We start from the raw sequence: 27,380 nt of genomic DNA, 5'->3' as shown, positions 1-27,380 counted from the left end.
ATATGTAACCTAAATATTTGTACCCACATAATATGCTGCAATTAAAAAAAATTAAAAAGTAAAGAAAAGTGACTCGTCTCTGGGGGGAAAAAAAGAAAAGATACTCTAACAATATCTACACAGGACCACTGAAGTGTTGCTTAGCTGGATGGTACTCTGGTGTTTGCCTCAATAGAATTATTTTCACTGATTTTTTTTGTCATGGTAAAAACTGTGTAAGTAAGAACACCCCCACAAATCTCCGTGCTGTAGTTACCCTAGGAATATAAGTTAGAACTTTTTTCATTACATCACAGAATCTTCTTCATGATAAACTTCAAATGTGATTGTTAGGATTTAAAATCAGAGCTCCCTGTGTTTCTCTTGAATGAATGCTTTATCTTTATCTTATAAGCACTGTGTGAATGATATATCTGCTCCTATTCCTTTTGTTAAATGCACAGCAAGAAAGACAAGAACTAAACCTGTGTCCTTTTGCTGGTATTTAGGATGTAAGACCCGGCTTTATGAGCACTAAACTCATTACTGCGTCCACTTTACTTCCTGTTGGCCCTAACGTTATGTACTTCTTATTTGTGTTATCTTGTTTAGAAACCCTTTTATAAGTATTGCATAGCAATGTAAATAGGGAAGAAATAAAAGATGGAATGAAAAAAATAAAAGGAAGAAAAAAAGTTTTTAAAACTGTTACATTTCCTTACACTCATTTTCTTTCAAAGTAAGCAATTAGTTAAATACTTAATTCTGAAATGAAGTAAACAGTTAATTGAATATTAAACTTTAATTAATTGAATTCAATTAATTCAATTCAACAGTTAATTGAATTTTAAACTTTATATTTTAAATTTTTATAAGATTTTTAAAATTTTAAAATAAAACAGAAAAAAGGAATAAAAATTATTTTGTCAGTCTCTGTGATCTATTGGTGATTACAAAATCTCAACTGACAAACTTCATAACATTAGGATGTATGAGGTAAGCACACTTGGAGTTCCTCTTCACCACGTTAGCCATTCTATTTACCTCTAAATATCAACATTCATGGGTGTGACTAAATGATTCATCTAAATGAAGTGATGAAAGTGATCACATGGTGATCCCACTCAACAGCAAGAGTTAAATCTAGACTATTTAAGTCATTAATAAAAGTATCTGCTAGGAAAACTTCAGCTTTAAATATTACAATAAAATCAGATGTTTGTTATGAAGTACCCAAAGTTTCTATTAATTCAAACCAGTATGTATTGATTTCTTAATATAGGCCCACTTACCAAAAAGTTTATCTACTTACTATATTTACAACTTTAAAGTAAAAAGAAGCTTCTCTTCCAGTTCTTTTGACAATGCTACACATTTTCACCTTTTTATTACTTGATCCTGTTCTGCACCTGCCTTTTTTAAAAAAAACTGGGTTGTATTCTAATATTTTATACCCTTTCTTATATGTTTTCTCCTCCTATTTAAGATAGTCTTGTTTTTTAAGTGCTTTAGAAATATCAGAGATGAATTTCCTTTTTAAAATTTTCTTTCAGCAGCATTACCTCATAAGGATTGCTTAATCTTAAAAATCAATTGTAGATCAGGGATCTGGCATCTGTTGTTTTATTTTTAAAAGTAAATTTCCAGTAAATGCAGCTTTTGGTTTACACTTATGAAGTCAAAATGTCAAGATGACTCAAAAACAATACATTAAATTGTAAGTGAACTTTACAGATTTGATTTGGTAAAGATAGCACAAGATTCAATGAGACCATGTGTCTACAATATGCCTGAGTGAGCCATCAGAGATCATTCAGAAAGATAACGTCAAAGGCCAGACCCACACCACTTATGCAAATACCTGGGGGTCGAATTAACCTAATAGAATGAAACATTTTTCTCAAAAAAAAAATGTCAAAGCATGTAGGAGATGTTACTGAAGTGACTTTTCTAATGAGAATGTCTGTAAGGAATAATATGGAAAATCATGCATATCGGGGAAAGGCAAAGGACAAATGAGTCACTATACACAGGTCCCATCTCCGATTTCTACCCAGAAAGAACACTGATCATGACTATGTTCCCCTCCAGCCAGGTGAATGGAAACGCCTACACACCAATATAGAAGTTCTGTCAAGCAACACATTTGCCCTTAATGTTTATTACACATGAGCATCTTCTCACTCCAGGATCTTTTTGGAAGGGATTTGAACCATAAATTCTGCACTTATCCAGAAGAAATAGGTTTAATTAAGTTAGAGATTTATTCTGAAGAGTTGGAGGACTAAAGTCCTTAGAATAATATGGTACAGATTCTAGAATTAAGATATGTGGCAGACTTTTAACTATCAGTAGGAATTCTGCAATCTGTTCCCACTTCCAAGAGATTCACAGTTGAGGAAGAGTATGCCCTTAAAATCAGTAATATCCTTCCAAAGGGTAGTCTTGAATCCCACACACAATTTCATATAATAAAGTAAGCAGAGGCAGGACCAATCTCCAGAGCATTCTGGTGAAGGACTAATGGATGGACTCTGTTTCTAATTTTTAAGACCTGAGTTTTTGTGCCAGTAAGTTTTAAGAGCAAAACTGTCTGAATACCAAAATGTCAACAGGCAGAAGCACTTTTGGAGTGATGGAATAAGGAACTCTTATCATTTTCTCCTCCATAAAATCAGTGAAATCATTGGCAAAAAAAACAAAAACAAAAGAAAAAAAAAAGAAACTAGCAATTTTTTCAGTACTCTGGAAATTAACCAAAGACTTACAACAATTCAAGGAGCATTTCTTCAAGAAAAACAACTGAATCTTGATAAGAACAGTGAGCTTTATGACATTTTTAACTTGCCTATTCCTAGCTCCTTCTTGCTAGCTCTGAGGTATCCTCGAAAATCACCTGAGATAGCTAGCCACCACTGTATCTGCGAAGAACAACAGCCTAACAGTCACCAGAGAAGTCAAAATGAGCTAGAACTTCTCAAAAAGACCCAGGCCCCAGAAGTAATCACTATTTGACCAGACTGGCAGCTCCTTGAAGACTCCATTCACAGAATTTATGTTTATACAACTTCATTCAGAGCTCACTAAGCTAGAAACTCCCTTTGGTTGAAAACAATCGACAGCAATTGTTTAATTTTGCAGCTGTCTCAAGCAGAGACATCAGTCAGAGTAAAAAGAGACTGAACAAAAAATTTGTAAGGAAAATATGGGGAATGAAGTATCTATTGGGTGCTTTGAAAAGCTCACACATAATTCTGGGGACCTAAAAATCCACATCCATATGAAGGACTGTGTGCATGCCCAGGAAGGCTCTAGAAGGTGCTAGTGTCTCACCTCTAGCTTACCTTGAGGTTCTGCACAAGAGCATTCATTTTCTCTTCTAGGTTCTGGTGGCCGGTGGGATTCCTTGGCTTATGGCTGCAACAATACCATCTACAAGGCTAGTATTCTCTTTCTTTTTCTTTCAAAATATTAAGAGGGTACAAATGTTTTGTTAAATGGATACCTTGCATAATGCTAAGTCAGTGCTTTTGATGTGCCTGTCACCAGAATAGTGCTCATTGTACCCAATAGGTAAGTTTTTATCCCACACCTCCCTCTCACCCTCCCCCTTCTTGGTTTCCAATGACCTTTACATCTCTTTGTACCTGTGTGTGCCCAGCGTTTAGTTCCCACTTATTAGTGAGAACACAGGGTGCTTGGTTTTCCATTTCTGAGATATTTCACTTAGAATGATGGTCTCCAGTTCCATCCAAGTTGCTGCAGATGACATTATTTCATTCCTTTTTATGACTGAGTAATATTCCATGGTATAAATATACTACATTTTCTTTATCCATTTGTGAATTGATGTGGAACCACTTATATTGGTTCCACATCTTTGCAGTTGTGAATTGTGCTGCAATAAATCTTCAAATTCAGGTATATTTTTAACAAAATGACTTCTTTTCCTTAGGATAGATACCCAGCAGTGGGATTGCTGGATTGAATAGGTATACATTTATTTCTTTGAGGAATCTCCATACTGTTTTCCATAGAGGTGGTACTAATTTGTAGTCCCACCAAAAGTGTATAAGCGTTCCTTTCTCTCTGCATCCATGCCAGCATCTATTGTTTTTTGACTTTTTAATAATGGCAATTCTGATAGGGGTAAGATAGTATCTCATTTTAGTTTTAATTTGCATTTCTATGATGATTAGTGAGGTGGAGCATTTTTTCATATGTTTATAGGCCATTTCTCTACCTTCTTTTGAAAAACTTCCATTCATGTCTTTTGCCCACTTTTCAATGGGGTTCAATTGTTTCTTTCTTGCTGATTTATTTGAGTTCTTTGTAGATTCTGGATATGAGTCCTTTGTCAAATAATTTGCAAATATTTTTTCCCATTCTATAGGTTGTCTATTCAATCTGTTGATTACTTCCTTTGCCATGCAGAAGCTTTTTAATTTAATTATGTTTCATTTATTCATTTTTGTTGTGGCTGTATTTGCCTAAATCACAAGGACTCACACAATTTTAAGGTTAAGGATGGAAAAAAATATTCCATGCAAATGAAACCAAAAGTGAGCATGTGTAGCTATTCTAATATTAGATTAAATAGACTTTAAATCAACAATGGTAAAAAAAAAAGACAAAGATGATCATTATATAATGAATGGTAAAGGGAGAAATTCAACAAGAAGATATACCAATCATAAATATAGAAGCACCTAACACATAAGCTCCTAGATTCATATAGCAAATTCTACTAGATCTAAGCAAAGAAATAAGCAGTAACATCTTAATTGCTGGGGACTTCAACACCCCACTGACAGAACCAGACAGAAAATGAATAAAGAAATTCTGGACCTAAATGAGACTCAGGAACAATGGATATAGTACCACTTGTTTGTTTATTAACCTATTAATGGACATTTTCCCTCCAGTTTGTGGCTATTATGAATAAAATTTCTATATCCGTTCAGAGGAATTCAATGGGATTATTCACTATAAAAAGGGATGAATTGTTGAAATATGCAACAACATAGATAAATCTCAACTTATCTTGAGTGAAAGAAGCCAGACACAAAATAGTACACACTGTATGATTCATTCCATTTGTGCAAAACTCCAGGGCAAATAAATCTAAGCTATAATGAAAGAAAGCAGATCCATGTTGGCTGAGGGCTAAGATTAAGAAATCAGGATTAAATGGGAAAGGATATAAGGGAAACTTTTACAATGATGGAAGTGTTATATGCCTTGATTGTGGTGATGGTAATGTAGGTGTGTACATATGCCAAAACTGATTGAACTCTACACTTAAAATGTATGCATCTCATGGTATATGAATTAAATCTCAGTGAAGTTGGTTTCAAATATAGATTTAAACAATTAGGATTTGATTATTTTTAAAACTAACTTCAAAATTTAAAAAAAATCTGAAATCATATTATCCAAAGACTTAGAAAAGATTTCACCATGAAAATATTTTTAAAATATTTATTTATTTTTATTACATGCTATTATTTCATTTTTTCTGTGCATTCCTTATTCATTTTGAACACATTGTGAGATAAGTGAGGAAGAGATTTTTCTGTATGGCTATCTGGTTTTTCACCAAGCATTAAATAATCTTTTTGTCATTTATTGGAAATGCCACCCTCATCATAACTAATTGTCCACATATACCTGGTCCTATTTTTGTAGTGTTTATTTTGTTCCATTGATTTTCACATTTATTTTCCTTAGCTTCTTTTTTGTTTGCATGACTTTTTAATTTTTATTTTAGCTTTAAGAACATTTTGGTGTCTAGCAGACCAAGGCCCTTCTCATTACTCTTCTCTTTCCAATGACAGTTTCTTAAGGTCTATATCTCCAAGACTTCTGTTGTCATTTAAGTTAAAAGACAAACAAAAACAAATACAAAAACAAAACAAAAGCTTGTATGACAGGACTCCAGCTGAAATAACATTTAATATACAAATTAATTTAGGTACAAAATATCTTAAAATGTTGAGACTTCTCCATAAATAAAGTAAGCCTTCCACAGTTACTCAAATGCTCTTTTGCATCCCTCACTCTGTAGTTTGTTTTATAAAGATGTTTCTGGTGATTTGTTACTTACCACGTAAGACTCATGTTTATTTGCACCTCACTGGGATTATACTCTTTAATAATGTAAAGTAATTGTCTTATTTCATGTTTCATCTTGACCAAATTTTTCTGATATTCAGTACTAGGTAGTAGGTACACTCTAATATAACTTTGTCTAACCTTTCGCTTTCAACTTTTCTGAACCACTTTATTTTAGCAAGATTTATGATTGGCTTACAGTTGGAATTTTGTGTCTAAAAGAAGCCTGCTATTTTGTGTGTGTATCTCATTGCATTTATTTTTATAAAGTGTTGGGAGCGGTCTCTGATTACGGGTGAGCACATAGCCAATAGAATCATTGCTGGGAGCCTTGTCAGGGCCCTCTACCAATCACTTCCCGCCACGACTACCTGCAATGGTATATAAGCCCACTGTCCTTCCTGTTCGGGGTCTCTCGCCATGTAACTAGACTAGATGCCTCATTAAACTGCTGTTGGAAGAACTCCAGTTTGTTGCGTCGTCCTTGCAGGCGAGTGCGGCGCGACAAGTGGTGCCGAAACCCGGGAACTTCTCGCACCGGCGGAGACGACCTCTTTGGAGGTGAGTTCAGAACCACAGCAGCTGGGGCGGTTTTATTTTGGACCCCTGCCCTCTTCTGACGCCGGCACCGGGTGCTTGTGACCTACCCCATGGGGAACTCTCCTAGTTGTCACCTGTTGCGGGCCCTGCGGGGTCTTCTGGCCGCCCGGGAGTTTCGTATCCCTGACCGTGTCCTGCGCCATTTTGTGCAGGACGTGGACCGGGTGGCCCCATGGTTTCTCCACTCGGGGTCTTTAACGATTCCGAGTTGGGATAAGCTAGAGCAGGACCTTCGCCGTGCCCGAGAGTCTGGTCCCCTTTGGGAGTGTGTTCTCCCTGTGTGGGCACTGGTGCGCTCCTGTTTAGAGGACGACCGTTGTAGCGGTCCGGTCCGGGAAGGTCAGCAAGTACTCAGTGATTATCAAGATAGTATGTCTGAGAGAGGCAAAGTGGGTCCGGCTCGGCCGGGGCGGCCGAGGAAAAGGCCGGAAAGGAAACGTAAGTCCGCGGGTAAACAGGAACGGCGGGGACGCCCGCCGCCTGAAAGGGACATGGAGGAGGTGGCTCTCAAAATGGCCTCCCTCCACATGTCGGCTTCCTCTTCTTCCTCTTCTTCCTCTCGTCCTTCTTCTTCCTGTTCTTCTTCATCGTCTCGCTCTTCTTCCCGTTCGCGTTCTCGCGAGGCGGAGGAGGGGCTGTCTCCGCAGGAGAAGGCGGAGCTGGAGGAGGCGGCGGCTAGATATGAGGCGGAGCGTAATCGCCCGCCCCCGTACGCTACTGCCCCTCCTTTTCCCGTTGCGGGATCCGCCCCTCTAAATATGGAGGGCGGAACCTCGTTTGTGCCTCCCCGAGCTAGAAAGAAGATACAGAGGGAGTTTGCTTTCCCCGTCTTTGAGGACGCTAATCAACATCGCTTTCACGAACACCTAGATTACAAGCAACTAAAAGCTTTGGTTGAAGCTGTCAAGGCTTATGGGTGCAATGCCGCTTACACCCGTGGCCTACTGGAACGGCTAAGTGCGCATGCCATGACCCCCAGTGATTGGGCTGGTACCGCGCGGGCCTGTCTATCCATGGGGCAATATTTAGATTGGAAATCCATATATCAAGAAGCCTGTATTAATCAAGCTCGGCAGAACGCGCAGCAGGGCCAGCCTGCCTGGGATGCCGATATGCTCTTAGGACAGGGTCGTTGGCAGAATAATCAGCTTAATTGGTTCTCCGAACCGTGCCAGAGCCCCTTAATATAATCTCCGATTCTGCTTATGTTGTTCAGGCTGTCCGTCACTTGGAAACAGCCCATTCTCTTAACTCTCGCAGCACGGTGTTCTCCTTATTCTGTGCTATCCGTGCTGCCATCCATTCGCGCCGGTCCCCATTTTTTATAACGCACATTCGGGCCCATTCCCTTTTGCCGGGCCCCATGGTGCGCGGCAATGCCCTGGCGGATCATGCCACTCACGCTTATTGGGTTGGCTCTCCGTTGGAGGCAGCTCGCCAGTTTCATTCTCTATACCATACTCCTTCACTGACCTTACGTCTCAAATTTGGCCTCTCGCGGGCAGCCGCACGCGATATTGTGCTGCAGTGCGCGGCCTGTGCACCTTTTCGTCCAGCACCTCATGTAGGTGTCAATCCTCGTGGTCTTCGGCCACTCCACTTGTGGCAAATGGACGTCACTCATTACTCCTCCTTTGGCACTCTTTCTTATGTCCATGTTTCTGTTGATACCTGCTCTGGCATAATTCATGCCACTCCCTTGACAGGTGAAAAGGTAAGTCATGTCATCACCCACTGCTTAGAGGCTTGGGCTGCCTGGGGTAAACCTCAGGTTATCAAAACTGACAATGGCCCTGCCTATACCTCACAAGCTTTTCATCAATTCTGCACACGCCTAGGCGTGGAGCACCGCACGGGCCTTCCCTACAACCCCCAGGCCCAGGGTATCATAGAGCATGCCCATGGCACCTTAAAGGCCTATCTCAAAAAACAAAAGGGGGAGACGGGGACGAGCCCTTTGGGCTTACGTACCCCTAAGCCTGTGCTCTCTCTCACCTTGTTCACTTTAAATTTTCTTTTGCTGGATGATCAGGGGCGCTCTGCTGCGGACCGCCACGCCAACCCCGGTTCCCCTTTATCAGAGCAGGCCTTGTGGAAGGATGTCCTGCTTAACAAATGGAAAGGCCCGGATCCGGTTGTGAGCCGGTCCAGGGGAGCTGTCTGTGTTTTCCCGCAGGACACTCCTGATCCAGTGTGGGTCCCGGCACGCTTAACGCGGCGAGTGCAGCGGTTGGCGGATGTGGAGGATGCAGATGATGGGGCGTCCGCTGCTGGGGATGCTGCTGCTCCTGACCTTTCTGCTGCTGGCCGCATCGGTGACGACGGACCGGCGCTGGGCCATCCTGTCGGTGTTCCCAAGACCGATGCCGGTGACCCATGATGCCCAGATCTTCCCCCGGCTGTTCGCTACTAATGCCTCTTTGGGCCTTGCCAATCTTACATGGAACTCCTCCTCAACATTTGAGACGTCGGTCCACGCTATTCAGCAAATCTGTCTTTCCCCTCCACACCTGTTTGCCTCTGGCCCCCTTTTATCTGGATCACTGCTACTTCCTCTGGTCCTGGTGTTCTCAATTGCTCCACGGCAAACTGCTCCTATGCCCGTTGCTGGAATGCCTCCAGCCAGTCCATGGCAATTGTTGCCCGTATGCCTCGGCATATTCCTTGGCCGGTGGAGGCTCCTAGCTCCTTGACCCTTTTCCGACAGTGAAGAGATTCTGGCGTTACTGCAGCTGTAATTTCCACATTGGCAGTGACTGCCGCACTGGCAGCCGCTACGGCTGCAGCGGTAGGCTCTGTTCAGACAGCACAGATGCTGAACAACCTATCGGCATCTGTGGCTACAGCTCTGGACACACAATCCGCCGTCAACGCGCACCTGAAGGGTGGTATCATGATACTGAACCAACGTGTGGACTTGGTCCAGGAGCAAATAGATGCCTTATGGCAGCTGGCACAGCTGGGCTGCGAATGGCGTTTCACAGGACTATGCATTACCGCGGTACTGTTTGATAATGCTTCCGCCGCGGCCAACAAGTCTCGTCAATTATCTGCTATGTTGACAGGACACTGGTCTAGTCAATTTACCGCCTTGACCCGGCAGTTACAATTGGAGATCACCCACATTAACTCCACACGCCTGGACTTGACAGTGACCAATGGTCTCTTTCCTACATTTCAGTCAATAGTCCGAGGACTTCGGGACTGGGCTGGCCTGGGGTCCCTAGGGTTCATGGGGATCCTGGGAGCAGGTTTCGTGATCTGGGGGTTCCTGCGCGTTCGTGCACAGCGCCGCAGGGACCGAGTGGTGGTTAAGCCCTAGCCGCCTTCGAGTGTGGTCAATCCCCTGGCATCTGGCTACAAATGTTACGCTCCGAAGGTCAAGACCGCCTCCCCTCTCGCACAGCGTGACATGGCCCATGCACTCTGAGGGGTTTCCCCATTGCACCAGATTGTGGCGCGTCACCCCCTTACCAGCCGTTGCACCTCCCAGAGTCTCTGCTCATTGCACGGGAGACGGTGGCCTTTGCACCTGCTTCAGGGACTCCACCCCCTGGATCCGGACCTTGAGGTTGGAGTCCCCAAAGCTTGTGTTGCAAAACAAAAGGGGGAGCTGTTGGGAGCAGTCTCTGATTACGGGTGAGCACATAGCCAATAGAATCATTGCTGGGAGCCTTGTCAGGGCCCTCTACCAATCACTTCCCGCCACGACTACCTGCAATGGTATATAAGCCCACGGTCCTTCCTGTTCGGGGTCTCTCGCCATGTAACTAGACTAGATGCCTCATTAAACTGCTGTTGGAAGAACTCCAGTTTGTTGCGTCGTCCTTGCAGGCGAGTGCGGCGCGACAATAAAGAATGTAATTTTCAAAATTTTTAGTGTGTATATTAATCAACTAAATTTTCTCTTTGGTGAATTACCTGTTTTGGTCCTTTACCAATTTATCTGTTTAAGTCTAAGTGTTTTTCATATCTATTTATGTGAGCTAATAATAACTTAAAGACAGTGGCCATTATTTTTTGCCATACTTAGAGTCTTTCTTTTTCTTCATTTTTTTTGTTTATGCTTGTTTTTAAACTTTGGATAAACTTATCTTTCCATAAATAGAATTTCAGAATTTTTTAAATAATCAAAGCTATTAATATTTTTCTTTGTAATTTATTCCATCCTTTTGGTTCCTAAAAGTGTCCTTTTTCTATTTCACATATTGGTTACACTTTTATTTCAAATTTCTTCTATTTTTAATATGGATTTTATTTTAAATTTTTATTCTCTAAATAATTAAATAATTCTGGAAGTATTTATTTAGCTATTGAGGTAAGAATCTGAATTCATGTTTTTAACAAATAACTTACTAATTCTTCCATCTGCATTAATTCATTGAAAAATTCTGTTAAATTTATTTGTGATGTTACCCTTTTTCTGTTATACATTTTTATATGAAAGAGGGTTTACACCTCAGTCCACTCAACTACAAATGGTCTAGATTGGGTTAAATACCAAAATACAAAAGGAGACTTTTCTTATTCAATAAATTTTAATAAGTTCAAAACTCTATAGTACAATTTTTCCTCTAAAGTATTTTCCTTATTTATATCTGAGTTTTATAATTTCCTGACTTCTTGTTTTTTAGAAGACATTGTTTTCATTACTTAATAAATGAACTGTGAAGCAAAATTGACATCAGTTTACTTTTATTTCATAATCAACAAAACGTTTCAAATAAAACAAATACAACTCTAAAAAGTCTCCAGTTTTCACTTTGATTTCACATTTCATACACTGAAAAATATTTATAAGATACTCATTTTTATTGTCTTATAACTGGGATGGGAGGCAGTAACAATTCTCCCAGATGGTTAAATGCACTAGAGGATTGATACTCTCATTTTCCTAATCTGGGAGATATAAAGCAGTTTTTACTCCCAATATAAATTCTAGATAAAAACCACACTCTTTGCTCACTTCTCATGTTGGACATTAAGGATGACATGCAAGTAAAAAAATAGCCTTGTTACTAAGCTAATGCTCTCTTGAAATCTTACTTGGCTATATGACAACTGCTAAATTTCCTTGTTAAAAACCAACTTACAATGAATTGGTTATCCTGTTAGCTTTTTTCTTTCTTTCTTTGTTCTATCTTTCCTTCTTCCTCTCTTTCTTTTTTTCTTTCTTCCGGCACATTTAATTAGAAAACATCTATCTATAGACATTATGAAGATTAATTGTCCTCGAGGAATGATGGATAATATAAGCTAAGTAAAAATAATAGGGAAAAATACTATATGGAATCTTGTATTATATAAAAATTTTTACATTCTTTTTTACTGAAAATCCCAGTGTTCAAAGAAACAAACAAACAGCAACATAAGCTAAATATTCACTATACTGGAAATAAACCACAGGCTTTTTGAGTCATACTCCAGTGAACTCATGTCCTTAAATGAAAAAAGTTCAGCCACAGACATCTGGCCACTGAAATTCTCTGGTGCCCACATTTAGGGATGTGTCTTCCCTTACAAGGGCAGCCACCTGTAGAAGTGGACTCCTTAAATAACTGTCTGCACCAAGGATCATATGGCATGGTTTAGTCATTATACAAAGACTCTTCAGAGAAGTTGGGATTGAAATTCACGGAGGAGCAAACAAGGGGTGATGCCTGATGATTAAGAGTCAATCCAGGAAGAATTATTCTTCATGGGTATAACATCCATTTCAATAACAAACTATCTCTCCAATGACTCATACTTATTTGTCTGTGAAGTTACAAAAGAAGATCTCCAGATAAAGTGCTGTCGCAGTTGCTAGATCTAACTCTCAGAAAGAAAAGTTATCCCTTAAGAAAAATGTGAGCTTGGTGTTAAACTCAAAGTTTGTTTTTAGGTCAAATGAATTTGCTTTTTGCTGTTGCTTCTCTAACAACATAGCAAAAACAGTGAAGAAAAGTTAAATCATCATGTTAGTAAATCTAAGAATTTTGTCCCAATGATGTGAATAACTATTCTTAGGAAAAGCACAGAAAGAGTCTGTCTGGGAAAAAAAAATAACTGCCAAAAATAAGGCCACAACAGAGTTCAGCTTCCTTTGATTGATTTCCACACTTCTCATGAGTAGAATCAAGGAACTTTAGAATCTCCCATGTTTGTCCATTTTGTGCTCATATAATCCATCACAAATCCAAGATTGTAAAATGTTAATATGGTTCACTTGGCATCCTAAAGAAAGTGAAGTTAGAATATTTTTTAAAGTGACAGTGATTTTCTTCTCTTTATGGTCACTTTGGAAAGTGAATGAGGACTGTAAACCATTACTGTCTAAAATTTTTATTTTAATCAAATATATATATACTGCATCATAGCTAATTCTTAGATTAGCATCATTATCTTTGATAAGCCTCACATTGAATACAAAATATATAAATATATAACTATTTGGGAAAATATTACATCTTTTGAGACATAAGAAAAAAGGTATTCAAAGAAAATTTGCTTTATATTGTAATGTCCAACTTGTGTGAGTATATTTCAACTTGGAAATTCATTAGTTGTTTGAGCTATGCCCTCAAAATTCTATTTAGCCTACTTATGATTTCCTTTCAATAAAAGACAAGAAAAGAAAGAAAGAAAAACCTCAAGTACCCTGCTCAGGAATCTGGGAATGCCTTTATGATGGACTCATAGGCAGGTGGGGGCGGTGTGGACAGGCCAACTCGAAGACTGTTACTGGACCAGTGGAAATCAGGACGGCCCAGACTGTGGGAAGTGCTGATGCTGGGAGACGTGTTGGAAGAGGGCAGAGTCACCAGGTGACTTTCAGTTTCCACAGGAAGTGGTGGACATTGCAGAAAGGGGTGGAAAGTAGAAGCCCTGAAGCTTAATTTTCTTGGAAAGGAATTTGCTTGTTCCAGGGAAGCTTGTCGCTGGAAAGTGAGACTGGCCAGGCTGAGGTTGCTTCGACGTTCACAGCCACTGTGGCGGTAAAATCCAGTTCTGTTGAGGCCGTGGGTGTAAGAAGACCTAGATCTCCTGCTGGAACTCCATTGTGAGATGGGAGCACTGGCTCTTCTTCGGGACAGACAAACGAACAGAGCCCAAATAAATCCTCCAATTACTAGCCCAATTGCCATGGATACCGTGAAGGATATGATAAGGTCCTCTGAAACAAAGAAAACAAATTGCTAAATCAATTTTAAGTAGCTATTCAACTCAAAACAAGGGGCAGAGTATAAACTGTAATTCAGGGAATGCATGATTAATTTAAACATACTTTGAATTAGGGAAATAGAAGATGGTGTTAGATACGAACAAATGGAAGAGGGTAATGTTTCCATTTATTCAAGCAGAAAGATACAAAATAACACATTCAGCTATAGTGTTCTAGGTTTCTTATGCTAGTTTATCATCTTCAAGAAATAGAAACGGTCTCACTAAGGCCATATTTTAGTTCATAAATTGTTTATAGAGTTGCAAATGTAGTCCAAAGATTACTTGCTTTTGCATTATAATAGTAACTAATGTGCCAAGTTGATAAAGAATTTCGTCATGACTTTGACTTTGCCTTTTCCTCTGCAGGGTTTCATTAGTCACACTGATTTCTCCCACCTGCAGTCTTCATGATGCCTCATTTCCTGTGCTCATTCTGAGTCAGGAAGTGCTGGGATAGAACCATCTGGCAAGCTGACTGATTTATGTCACATTTCCTAAACTCTCAGTCACCTATATCTCTGACTCCTGGATAATTTGACCTGTGCAGAATACTGGGCTCTTTATTGTTCCCCAAGTTCCAGCTCATGCTGTTATCATGCCCTTGTTGTGATAATGAAATTCCTGTCCCTTGAACCTGCACAGAATCTCTGCTACATACCTATATCCTCTAATTCATAGAATTTATATTTGTTCAGTTTTCCTATTCTGGGGTGGCGGGGAATATCTCCCCAAAATGGAAATGCTAGCTTACTGCCTCTTCTGAACTAAAAACATATTCTCAAATGGCAACAGGTAGCTGAGCCCCTGCCTTGCATGGACAAACTCTGAATATTAGATCCCTCCAGCCTCACTGTCCCCCATATTTCCCCATTCACCACTCCCTGACCTAACCCCCAAGCCATGTTGATTTTCTCACTGCCCCAAAGCTTGTCATTCTCTCTAAAACTCTGTACCTTTCTACATATTTTTCCTTATATCTAGATTCAATTTTTTAATCATCTTCTGCCTGGAAAACTCATTCTTCAAAATTTACTTCAAGTATCACATCTTCAATAAAGACTCTTGCATTTCCTAGACAAAAATGAGTTACTGTTAAGTAGAAAGGAACGCTTGTCTTACCAAATTCCTTATCTAGGGATTCTGTATTGAGACAACCATAGACTGGACATTAGCTGATTGGGGTTGTAAGATTGCAGGGAGGGGGTGGGAATGGCTGCAGATGCTTCGCTGCTCCTCCCATAAAGAGGAAGAGTCTATTTCCCCACCCCTTGAATCTGGGCTAGCTGCATGACTCAGGTAATAGCCAAACTCCAATAGGTAAGTTATTAAAGAACAGGAGAAATTATAGAGATAGAAAGTAGTTTAGTGATTGCCTAAGGCTGTGGAGTGGGATAGGAGGGAATGAGAGGAATTTGATGTCTGGAGGAATATAGTTTACTAAATGCAACCCTTATTTTATTTCATTATTTCGTTGAACAGTTTTAATTTTTAATTCAATCCTATAACTACTCTGTAAGATAACTACTCATAGCTTAGCATTTTTAGGTCCCAGCCACTCTTTTAAGTATGTTATATCACTTCATTCTCAAACATCTCCATGAGGGAAATGCTAGTGTTTTTACCATTTATTAGTTGTGGCTACTGAGAGAGAGAAGAAATGAGCCCATAGTCACACACCTGGTTAAGATAAAGTCAGCATTTGAGTCCAAAGTATTAGTAGCTAAATAGATTATTGATTTTTTAGATGTAAGGTAAAAAAATGCTAATCTAAAATGAAAATGAAGAACATAAAATGCATAAAAATTCTATCAATTTAATCCCAGGGTATCTAGAAGCTTGTTATGTACAGAAATATTTGGGAAAATAGTGGTAAAATAATACTGTGTGTTCTACAGATATTAATAGCCTCTGGTGGAGAATTTTGAATATCAATAACTTTAGCTATGGAATCATAGAAATGGGGTTTCATCTAAAACAAACTCTTAAAAATGCCTTGGCTCAAACTTTTCGTTATATACATATTGATGTGAAAGCTAAGGTTTATGTGGTAGAACTTATACTTGATTTATTTTAATAATTGATTGACAGTTATCACTGGTCAGGGGACTATTATTTACACTCACTCATGGTATAAAATAAGAAAACAAATACATTCACAAAGTATATGTCCTGGCTCTTGTGTATAAACCTACTTAATCACTACTAGGGTCTGACTGAAGGCTCTTAAAATCTCACAATACAAACAGATATAATAGATGAAATAAAAAGAGATATTTACTTCATTGTAGAAAAATAGATTTAAAACCAGAATCCTAAAGGAGAAAATAGATTCAATTACCCGATAAAAGCATTTAAAGGTTACAGAAATTTCTATACATGGTCTTAGTGTATGCCCTTTGACCCTCTTGAACAGAATCTCTTCTGACAAATAAAACATTCTCCCGATATAAATGTTATTTCTAATGGAGTAATAGCAAGTTTCAGATTAAAGACAAAATTAGAAACTTTTAAAATATACAATCAAGGGAAAATAATTTCTTGTCTATTAAAGTGAGAAAATTAGCAAAGACAATAAAATTACATGGAGTGAGAAATATTTATAAGTCAGATTACTGTTTTATTTCTAAAATATATTATTGCTCTGAAATAAGAAAACTCAGGTAATATCCAAACTCCAATAGGTAAGTTCTCAAAGAATGTCTTGGACAACCACAATCTTCTTAAATGAGAAATTTCAGTTTCGTGAGTAAAAAGATTATTTTTGGTGGCACTAGTGCAATATTTCTAGGAGAACAATTTGCCAATAAACATATTTAAAATGGTGATTCCCTCTGGCTTGATAATATTTTGATTTAACATTGTAGACCTATTGGTTTGTGCCCAAAATTTGAGGAATATATCATCAAATACAGGGTTATATAGATATCTGAAAAGGATTAAATAACAAATTTAAATGTACATGAGAATCACAGGAATAATATATACACATCAATAATGTGCAATTTAAATTTTAAATGAATATAAAGTAGGATTAGATGAAGGTACAGAAGTTATAAAAATGATATAGGAAAAAATATTGCCTTTGATTGGATTTGCTTAATTTTTGCTCAGTTGTATACACATACTATGAAAATGACTTCCTAACACATAATGTCAGTAAAATACATGTCTTAGAAATCATTGCACTAATTCTTATAACCTTGCTATACATGCAAAATTTTTAAAATAGTTATAAATGATAATGCTGACATAAGAATTGGAAACACCTCTTGGGGATATATGGTAAAATGTTTATCTATCTTCTTGAGCTCTCTTAAGTCCAAACTGCAAAAATAAACATAGAAATTCAGAAAAGCAATGAGAAAGAAACACCAAGAGTCATAATTGAAGTACAGCCTCTTCCAGGGTGGTTTTCCACAGGGATTCTTTTTATTTCACTATAGTTAATAATTTTCTGACCTTGCCACAATGTAGAATTGAGAAATTATATAATAAAAGCACCATCATACAGCTTTAAATTTTCATATATGTTATTCCATTCTGGCAGACTTTTGACAATAAATTTTGGGAACTTTTTTTTAAGCTAGCGAAGAAGAAAATGTAACTGAAAAACATAAAGACATTGGCACAAATATTGCTTCTTCGAAAACTGTATGCCTTCTTACTTTTCAACAATCTTAGGGAAAGAAAAATGAGCCATAATCTTACTTTCTACAGTTACAATATAATGTAACTAATGAGACCAAATGATTACTTTTAGAAACGCAGATCTCCCTTTGAAGGCTGAAGGAACAAACTCTAACATTGGTAAGGTATGTCATATACATTAAATATTGTTATCATAATTTGTAACATGTATCTACACAACTGGCAATTGGATGGCACATAAAAAGTCCTCAATGAGTGTTCGTTCTTACTACTAACAGTTGAGTAATTTAACCAAGTCATTTTACCATTCTTGGTCTAATTACAACAGCCACTATCGTGCTATCCAATTCTAAGATTCTAACGTTGAAAATAGTTTACAGTAAATATAATCAATACCTCAAACTCTATCCACTGGTATTAAAATTTAGTAGAGGTCACCATCTAGTGGCCTTGAGTTGAATCATTCCAACATCTGAAAGTGATTTTACCAGTGACAACAGAATGGAATACTAATTAAAACGTTCAGAAACCCTTTGCAGTTATAAGAATCATGAACTCAATTTTTACCAAAGCAGGGCATGCAGGTCTTGATATCTTAGAATGTATAAGAGGATGGTTCAGGCAATAGGAAGACTTTTGGTAAAAAGATTTTTAGGGAGAATAAGATTTAGGGCACAGAAATTTGATCAATTACAATAATTTAAAGAGCACTTTCTATGTATATCTCATCTGCCAGAACATCCTATTGGGTCTTTTTTCACACACAAAAAATCCAGAATTGTACCTCTTCTCACTATCTACTCTGATATTTCCCTGGTCCAAATGACCACATCTCTGACTTGGGATATTGCAGTGGTCTTCTAACTGGTCTTCCTCTCTGCTTCTCTGCTTGCCACTTCCCTGACACCACAACTATTCTATTCTCAATACAGTAGCCACAGCGAACCTTTCAAAATGTAAGGTGAACCATCACTCTTCTGTTCTAAGTCTTCCACTTCTCCCAGAGTAAAAGCAAACTCCTAAAAATGGCCTGAAAGTCTCTGCTTGATAGACTTCCAATTATCTGAGCCCATCTCCTCTAATCTTCCTCTGGGTCATTCAGCTCCATCCCTGCTTCCCTTTTTGCCATTCTTTATTTTATTATTTTTTTCACATTTAAAATTTTTTTTATTTCAACATATTACGGGGGGTACAAATGTTTAGGTTACATACATTACCTTTGCCCCACCCGAGTCAGAGCTTCAAGCATGTCCATCCCCCAGATGGTGCGCACCACACCCATTAGGTATGTATATACCCAACCCCTTCACCCACCTCCCATCTGCCCAACACCCAATAGACAGGCTTTATAGGATTTTGCAGTTGTAGTTCTGCAAAGTTATTTGCCTATGAAAATGAAATAGGAGAAAAAGACACAAAACACAACACTCTTTAGGATAAAATAGCAGAATTCATTCCAAATGTCCAGGATGCTATATAAAATTATGTGACATATGAAGGAACAGGAAAATGTGACTCATTCTCCAGAGAAAAGAAAGTCAACAAAAACAAACTGTAAGATGACCCAGGTGTTAGAATTAGCAGACAAAAATTTTAAATTAACTCATATATCTCTGTTCAATGATTTAAAGCATTGAATAATCATTGAATAATTATCATAATGAATAAAAAGGTAGGCAAAGAAACAGAAACTATAACAAATAACCAAATGGATATTCTGGAAGCAAAAGAATATCAGAACTAAAAAAAAATTCATGAACTTAACAGTGAAATTAAAATGCAAGAGAAAAAGAGTCAGCAAACTTAGAGATATATTAATAGAATTAATCCAAATTGAAGAACAGAGAAAAGATACTTGGGTAATAAAAACAGAGCCTTTGGGACTTATGGAGCAATACAAAAATAAATATTTAACATATGTCTAATTGTAGTCCCAGAAACAGGAAAGAGAAAATAAAGCTAAAAATATTGAATAATTAAAGATGGAAATTTTTCAAAATTGTAAAAGTAATTAATTTATAGATTGAGTCTTGGTAAGACCAAGTAGAAAATATTTAAAGAACCAGGCACATCATAGTCAAACAGCTGAAGATCAGATAAAAAATCTTGAACATGGCCAATCTAAAAATAACAATAATGATAATAATATACTAAATTTATAAAAACAATTATTTGAACAACTACTCACTTCTAATAAGAAACATTGATATTTTAAAGTGATTAAAAAACAGTCAACTCAGAATTCTACTCCAAGGAACAATATTCCTTAAGAATGGTGAAATATTAATAAATATTCTTTCAGTTAAAAAAGAACTCAAATTCAGTACCAGCACACCTACACTAAAAGATATGCTAAAGAATATCCTTAGACTGAAGGAATTTATATCAGATGAAAATTTGGATCTTTAGGAAAAAATTAAGAACATCAGAAATCGTATCAAGGTAAAATATAAGACTTTCATCTCGATTTCTTTGTAAAAGCAAAAACTAAAATACGCCATATGAAGTTTATTATTTATATAGAGTCAATATATAATAATTATAATACAAAAAATTTGAGGTAGGATGTAAATAACTCTATTTGTTTGACATTTTAATGTTTTTTTAAGAGATAGGGTCCCACTATGTTGCCCAGGCTGGCCTCGAAATCCTGGGCTCAAACAATCCTCTTGCCTCAGCCTTCCGAGTAACTGGGACTACAGGAGTGCCCCCCTGCAGTATTTTATTTTTTTATATAAAAAACTAAGTATTCTAAAATACTACTACAAATTAAATTAAATTAAATTAAGCAAGTTTGCAAAATATATGACTAATACATAAAAATATTTTATATAGTAGCACCAAACACCTGGAAAATATTGTTACACTATTATGATAACATCATTAAACATAAAATACCTAGGGATTTTTTAACAAAAGGTATATAAGATTTCTGCACTAAAAACTTCAAAATATTGCTGAGAGAAATTAAAGAAGGCCTAATTAAATGGAGAGGTATACCATATTTGTGGATTATAAGCCTCAGTATGATTAAGATGCCAACCTTCTTTAAATTTATTTGTATATTCATCTAAATGCTGGTCAACAGAATTGTACCATTTGATAAATGATTCTAAATTGTATATGAAAATACAAAGTAACAAGAGAAACAAAGCTGAAGACATCACACTACTTGATTTCAAAATATACTACAAATCTATAGTAATCAAAACAGTATATTACTCACATAAAAACATATATTAATGGAACATAATAGGGGGCCCAGTAATTAATTAACCCATGCATTTACAGCAATTGATATTTGACAACGAGGGCAAGAATATACAACAGGGAACGGATTGTCTCTTCAATAAATGGTGATGGGAAAACTGGACATCCACACACAAAAGAATGAAGCTGGACTTCCATTTCACATCATATACACAAATCAACTCAAAATGGATTAAGTACATAAACCTAAGACTGAAACCATGAAATTGCTAGAAGACAACATGAGGAAAAAGCTTCTTGACATTGGTCTGGGCAGTGATTTGGATATAACACCAAAAGAACAGGCAACAAAAGCAAAAATAGACAAGTGGAATTGCATCAAACATAGAAAGCTTCTGCACAGCAAAGGAAACAAACAATGGAGAGAAGAGACAACATACATAATGGAAAAAGTATTTTCAGACCATATATCTGATAAGGGGTTAAAATCCAAAATATATAAAGAGTTTATACAACTCAATAGCAAGAAAACAAACAACCTGATTTTTAAAATGAGCAAAGGACCTGAATAGATATTTTTCAAAATGATCTATACAAATGACCAACAGGTATATGAAAGAATGCTCAGCATAACTACTCCTCAGGGAAATACAAATCATGACCACGATAGAATATCATCCCACACCTGCCACGATGCCTAAGATCAGAAGGACAAAAGGTAATAAGTGTTGATGAGGATATGGAGAAAAGGTAACTCTTGTACACTATTGTTGGAAATGTAAATTGGTACAGTCATCATGGAAAATAGTACAGAGAGGTTCATCAAAAATTAAAAATAGAACTGCCATAGGATTCAGCAATCCCTGCAGAACTTGATCAAGCACCAAAGATCCACTCTGTCCAATACCCATGACAGAATATGACTCCCACAACCCCCATACGCCCTTTCCTACCTTAAAGAAAATTACAGGGTGAGACGTGAAGTTACTGAATTGCCAGTGATTAGGTTAAATATGGTCAAACTTTTACACTGACATGCAAAATGTTACAGAAATATGCCTCCGACCTGCCTTTCCAACTATGTCCCTATAACTTCCGTACACACTTTCTAGTCAAGCCATCCACTTCATAAACACACCTGGGTGTTTTTACTTCTGCATATTTGCTGATAACATTTCTCCTGAGCTTCTTGAAATTCTCAAACTATGCCTTATTTATATCACTAACTTCTAATGCATTGCCTAATGTGGTCAGCCAATGCTTTTGAGGGAACTTATGAACTAAATGAGAATTAGTTGATAAGTGAAAAAAATGAATGACTAGAATGTCCTTAGAGTTGTCTCCTTATTTGAAACTTACCTGACATTCTAAGAACAGGCAATGCCCCATTTTTTTTTCTAAGAAGGATTTAGGGATCATTTCAGGCATATATTTTTTAACTCTGTAACATATTATCAATCATTGCTATTTTATCAGATGTTATATTATTCTATAACTATATAGGCTTATATTTGCATATGTATGGACACATGATTACCTCCAAAAGTGTAATCCTCTTGAGTCAGACATTGTACTGTAGGTGAGGATTAAATTAGATGAATTAATGCAAGTTCCTGCATCAATACTGTCACCCAATTTTTCACAATGCCAGCCCAAAGGGGAAAAAAATTCAAGGCAAGACAGCAGAAACAACCAAAACTATATCTTCCATGGGACTTTCAAGTACTAAGAGAATGACTGAGTTTAATGATATTTATCTCCTATTTCCTTGGAGCAGGGCACAGCAAATTTTCACAGGCCATGTTTCCTGCTGCTTTTATGGGGAATGTTTATAGAGAAGGGAAGTACATTAAAGAAAGCAAAGGTAGGAAGTACAAGGTGGTAGCGTGCATCTGTGTTGTCACTCTCAGCGAACTCTGTTGCCAACCCTTGCACTAACTACCTTAATGATTGCACACATTTAGTAAATTTTAGAGAGTGATAACTATCAAAATGCAAGCTATCATTATTGGTAATAACCTAATATCATCATCTTGTCTTTTAGCATTCATTAAAGTAAAGCAAGAACATTATATTTATAAAATAACTTTTTATGTACATTAAGTATGGTAAGTCTGGGAAATTTATATGGTTCAATGTACAAGTTTTGCTTTGCTAAGCTATTCTTTCTTTATTCTCCAAATTCAAAATACCAAGCAGACAACTGATTTTGGAAACAATAAACAATGCAATGCACTGTATAAGAGTCTCAAAAATAATATTTTGGGGAAGTCAGTGGTAAAAAGAGATATCAATTTAGATAACAAAACATGAAAATTTAAAAATTGACATTTATATTTCAGGAAACTTTTACATTTTATATATTTACATTTATACCCACATTTTAAACTTAATATTTCTACCCTATAAGCAATAATACAATCTTTCATATATTTTTTCCAAATCAGCAAACATTGTATCTGCTTACCATATTTTAATTAGTTTTGTTAATGCTTATCAATGTAACACTCCCCTTCCTGGTATTCATTATTTCCATCTATTTTCCACTATAGTCACTTACTAAGAGAAAAGAACACTAGGACCTGTCTTTGGACTAATAAGTTTGAGTTCCCTCTTAAGCACAGATTTCCATATTAAAAATATCTAAATTTTTAGAATCAATAGATGGACTCCAACTAAACATTCTCTTACTAAATTCAGGTTCATTGTAATGATTATTATCCATGTTTTAGTCAATGGATAGTGATTTCTTTTCCTTAAGTAAACTGGAAATTTAATTTTGGATGATTAGAAAAAAATAAATTTGGCTTCCACAAATTAGTTTTTGTAAGAAGAGTTACTTTACTTTTGAATAATTCGTATAGTTACTTATTTTTGTAGTGATGAATTTAGTTTACACAAACTAGCTCTTTTTCATGTGTGTTCACACATTTATTTTCTCTACAAATGAAGACAGCAAATAATATTTTAACAAGCATGTAATTAGACCCCCACAATTCAAAAGCTTATTGTTAATGCTATCTACCCAGAACAACCTATTACCAAAATCATTCTTTAGACTATGCAAGCATAATTTATATTTTTCTTCTTAATTTTGTTATATACTTTTATTAGGATGTTCACTAACGTCACTCCTTTTCAGGATTGAAGCAAACATAAATGGTGAAAAAAAAAAGAATGAATTAATTCCCTTCATTCTTTAACAAAGACACCTGTACCCGAATGTTTATAGCAGCACAATTCACAATCGCAAAGATGTGGAAACAACCCAAGTGCCCATCAATCCACGAATGGATTAGTAAACTGTGGTATATGTATACCATGGAGTACTACTCAGCTATAAGAAATAACGATGATACGACATCTCTTTGGTTCTCCTGGAGAGAGCTGGAACCCATTATACTAAGTGAAGCATCCAAAGAATGGAAAAACAAGCATCACATGTACTCACCAGAAAACTGGTTTCCCTGATCATCACCTAAATGTACATCGGGGAAGGATACCAATTGGATATCAGACTGGGACGGGGGAGTGGGAGGAGGGGATGGGTGTATGCCTACATGACGAGTGCGTTGCGCACCCTCTGGGGAATGGTCATGCTTGAAGGTGCAGACCCGGGGAGGTGGGGGGGGAGGGGATGGAGGTATGAATACATGATGAGTGCCAGGCGCACTGTCTGGAGAATGAGAACGGACGCGCTTGGGACTCTGACTCGAGGGGATGGGCAGGACAAGGACAATGTATATGACCTGAACTTATGTACCCCCAATGACGAGCTGAAATAAAAAAAAATAATAATAATATTAAAAAAAAATGAATTAATTCCCTTCATATAAACTTCTGTGATAGCTGACAACCAGGCAAGATTGCTAGAAACAGCCACTGTTACTATTGTTCACTGTTCACATGAAAGTTCCCAAAACCCTGCCTTGAATCACAGCAGTAAGTCTGAAATAGTTTTCTAAGAAGATTAAAAACTTGTTCTGGACAGAAGTAGGCTATCGATCTCTTCATAAATGCCATTAGAAAATAGCCTTTAAGGTTTTTTTCTAAATTTAACTCAGATTGCCCTCTTTGTTTTTAAAATTTCTCTGAACCCCAGAGTACATGTCAGCCTCCTGCCTTAGCCCTTCCTTGGACCTCTAGCCTGGAGCAACTGCTAGTTTTGACCTCAGCACAGTCCTGCTGCCCTTAGTCAGCATCAGGGGACGCTGGACGATTCGCTGTGGCTGGATTCAGCCAAAACATGCTTTTGTCTTGTTCCTTTCCCCCCACAATAGGCTTCCATTGATGTTATTTCCACTTAATCTTTTCTACTGCAGTTTTCTCAAATTTCATAATAGTACTCCATATTTTATCTTTCTTATCACACTCTAAATTGATTCATTTAAGTATAGATGTGTTAAATTCCCTTCAGAAAGTAGACTGTAACATTGACAACGTAAGTTAACACTACCTCTGTAGAAAATCTTGGTTTCATAAAATAAAATACATAATCTATAACCTTTAGAAAAATAAAACTTAATTCTTCTAACCAAATCCGTACTGCATATTCCAAACAGAAATTACTTTCACCTTATGTTCTTTTTCTTATGTTTTATTTTCATTATTTTCTAATTGTATTTTGTAACACCAGCCAAAATCTGTACTTGTTGCCCTGATTCCTTTTTAATATCTTCATAGCCCATCTTAAAGACATTATATATATATATATATTTCTTATAATAAGCCTATGAAAACTTGAAGTAATCAGTTTACAGTAAACAAAATGTCTCAGAGATTTCCTATGTTTTAATAAATTATGCAATACATTTTTCTGCATTCTAATTTTAAATTTAAAACAGTAAAAGAAAATATCTTACCCCAAAAGTTTTCTGGCCATGGACTTCCTAAACTTGTTGTGTTATTTGCCATAATATCCACAAGAAATAGGAAAAAAAGAAAGAAAGAAAAACGAGTATGTCCAAAAGAAGCTATTTGATTCTGTCTTTGTAGTTCGGCAAGAGAAAAATAATTTTCACACAACCCCTCATGTACTTGTGTTTGCATAAAAGGAAATAAGTGTATCATGTTTCCTGCTTTTATACTCAAATTAGCAACTGTTTTTCTTATCTTGGAATTCCACATGGATCCTGAAACACAAAACAATGTCCTTCTCGTCATTTCCTCAGCTAAGTGCCTAAGTACTCTCCTTCCAGCCACCTCCAAAGCTGTTTTCAGGATGACAGGTTCTTTTTCTTGGTGTTTCCCCATCACCTACTGACATACTTAGGCAGACTCCAAACTCTCAGCTATAGTACTTTGAGTTAAATTTACATAGAATTGAGAAATAGATTGCTTTCCAATACTTGAACATTATATTTATATAGTAAATTGGGGGTGGATGAGTACACTACTCAAGTACAATTAGTTTTGCCCAATATCCTTTCTTTATAAATCTCAGATACTTATTAAAATTCTTAACATGTCTCTTTCTCTAGTGGGCATATTAATTCTTTTGAAAAGTTATTTCTTAATTCATTTCATAAATATCTAAGTATAATTTATATGTAATTTTTTGTTACTCTTAAATTGATATTTAAATATAAAAAAACAGTTCCTACACTGAAGGAATCTATTTAAGATCAAGTAGGGGAAACATAAATGCAAAACTTTTCATTACAAAAGAATGTTAGGTGCTATGGGAAGGGGTGCAATGATCACAGAAATTTGTTTTTCATGGAGAAGTACAAGAACTAATATAGGAAAGAGTGTCATGAAACTTTGGGAGAGATGTAGATTAGTTAAAATTTCAAGAGTCTGTCTGTGATCTTTGCTAGTTTAGACTGGATCCTCTGAGCACCGGGAGCCATTGGAAGTGGGAATAGCAGTGCCAAACTGTTACTAACTGTGCCAAACTCTGTTAATAACTGCACTAAACTACATCTCATGATCTGGCTTCCTCAATCTTTGAGTGACTCTAGCATGAACTCTTGCATAACTCTTGCATTAACCCTAACAGTTTCTGCTCATCTTCTCAATTTTTATGGATATAAGTTAAATTTAAATTCATTGGAAATTAAAAGATAGATAGTCTAAAAGAGAATAATAGAACATCATAGAAAATTTAGAAAATTCACTGACCAAATATGAATACTCACCTCTATAATATTCTTGCTGGTTTATTTCCCAATAATCTAGTAAATAAATACTCATATTATTGCTTAAGAAAGACAAAAAGAGCTCACATTTCAATGGTTACCTTTACTTTTCAGTATTGTTAACAAAGTTTGTAAAAGTAGAAAATTAAAAAAAGATGTTATTTCTGAAAAAATACTAGATGAAAGTATACTGAAATACTAACTAACCACTTTACTCTTCTAAAAACATTGAGTGAGATTCTTCAAATACTATATGTATTTTTAAATATACATTTTGTTTTATTAAAAGCTATCTAACTTCAATAAATCCTAATTTCAAAGATGTTTATAATTTCATAAAGAGTTACATAGACAGCATTTTCCCTCAAACAACAAACCAAAATGAGTCAAATGGTTAACTGTCTTTGTCTTAATTGCCTTCTGTGCAGAAATAGAGCTCATTCCATTTCAGGGCTGGGATACAGGCTGAGACTTCCTTTCATT

General features: G+C 36.7%; 1 protein-coding gene across 1 annotated transcript; it reads right to left on the bottom strand.

The window, feature by feature from the left end:
• Positions 1–11,371: 11,371 nt before the first annotated feature.
• MYCT1 (MYC target 1) lies at positions 11,372–25,808 on the bottom strand. Its single transcript, XM_045544594.1, has 2 exons — positions 25,620–25,808; positions 11,372–13,849 (listed from the first exon to the last, which is right to left on the bottom strand). The coding sequence occupies exons 1-2, from the start codon at positions 25,804–25,806 to the stop codon at positions 13,338–13,340; spliced, it is 699 nt and encodes a 232-aa protein (XP_045400550.1). The 5' UTR covers positions 25,807–25,808; the 3' UTR covers positions 11,372–13,337.
• Positions 25,809–27,380: the final 1,572 nt, after the last annotated feature.

Source organism: Lemur catta, chromosome 2 (assembly GCF_020740605.2).
Source record: "Lemur catta isolate mLemCat1 chromosome 2, mLemCat1.pri, whole genome shotgun sequence".
NCBI lineage: Eukaryota > Metazoa > Chordata > Mammalia > Primates > Lemuridae > Lemur > Lemur catta.
This window is presented reverse-complemented; position numbering and strand designations above follow the sequence as displayed.

Excerpts from the sequence above, each read along its gene's own strand:
- MYCT1 (XM_045544594.1), bottom strand. The coding sequence starts at position 25,806 with ATGCAAACACAAGTACATGAGGGGTTGTGTGAAAATTATTTTTCTCTT. Across the intron at positions 13,850-25,619 it reads ATGGCCAGAAAACTTTTGGG|AGGACCTTATCATATCCTTC; the intron begins GTAAGATATTTT and ends TCTTTGTTTCAG.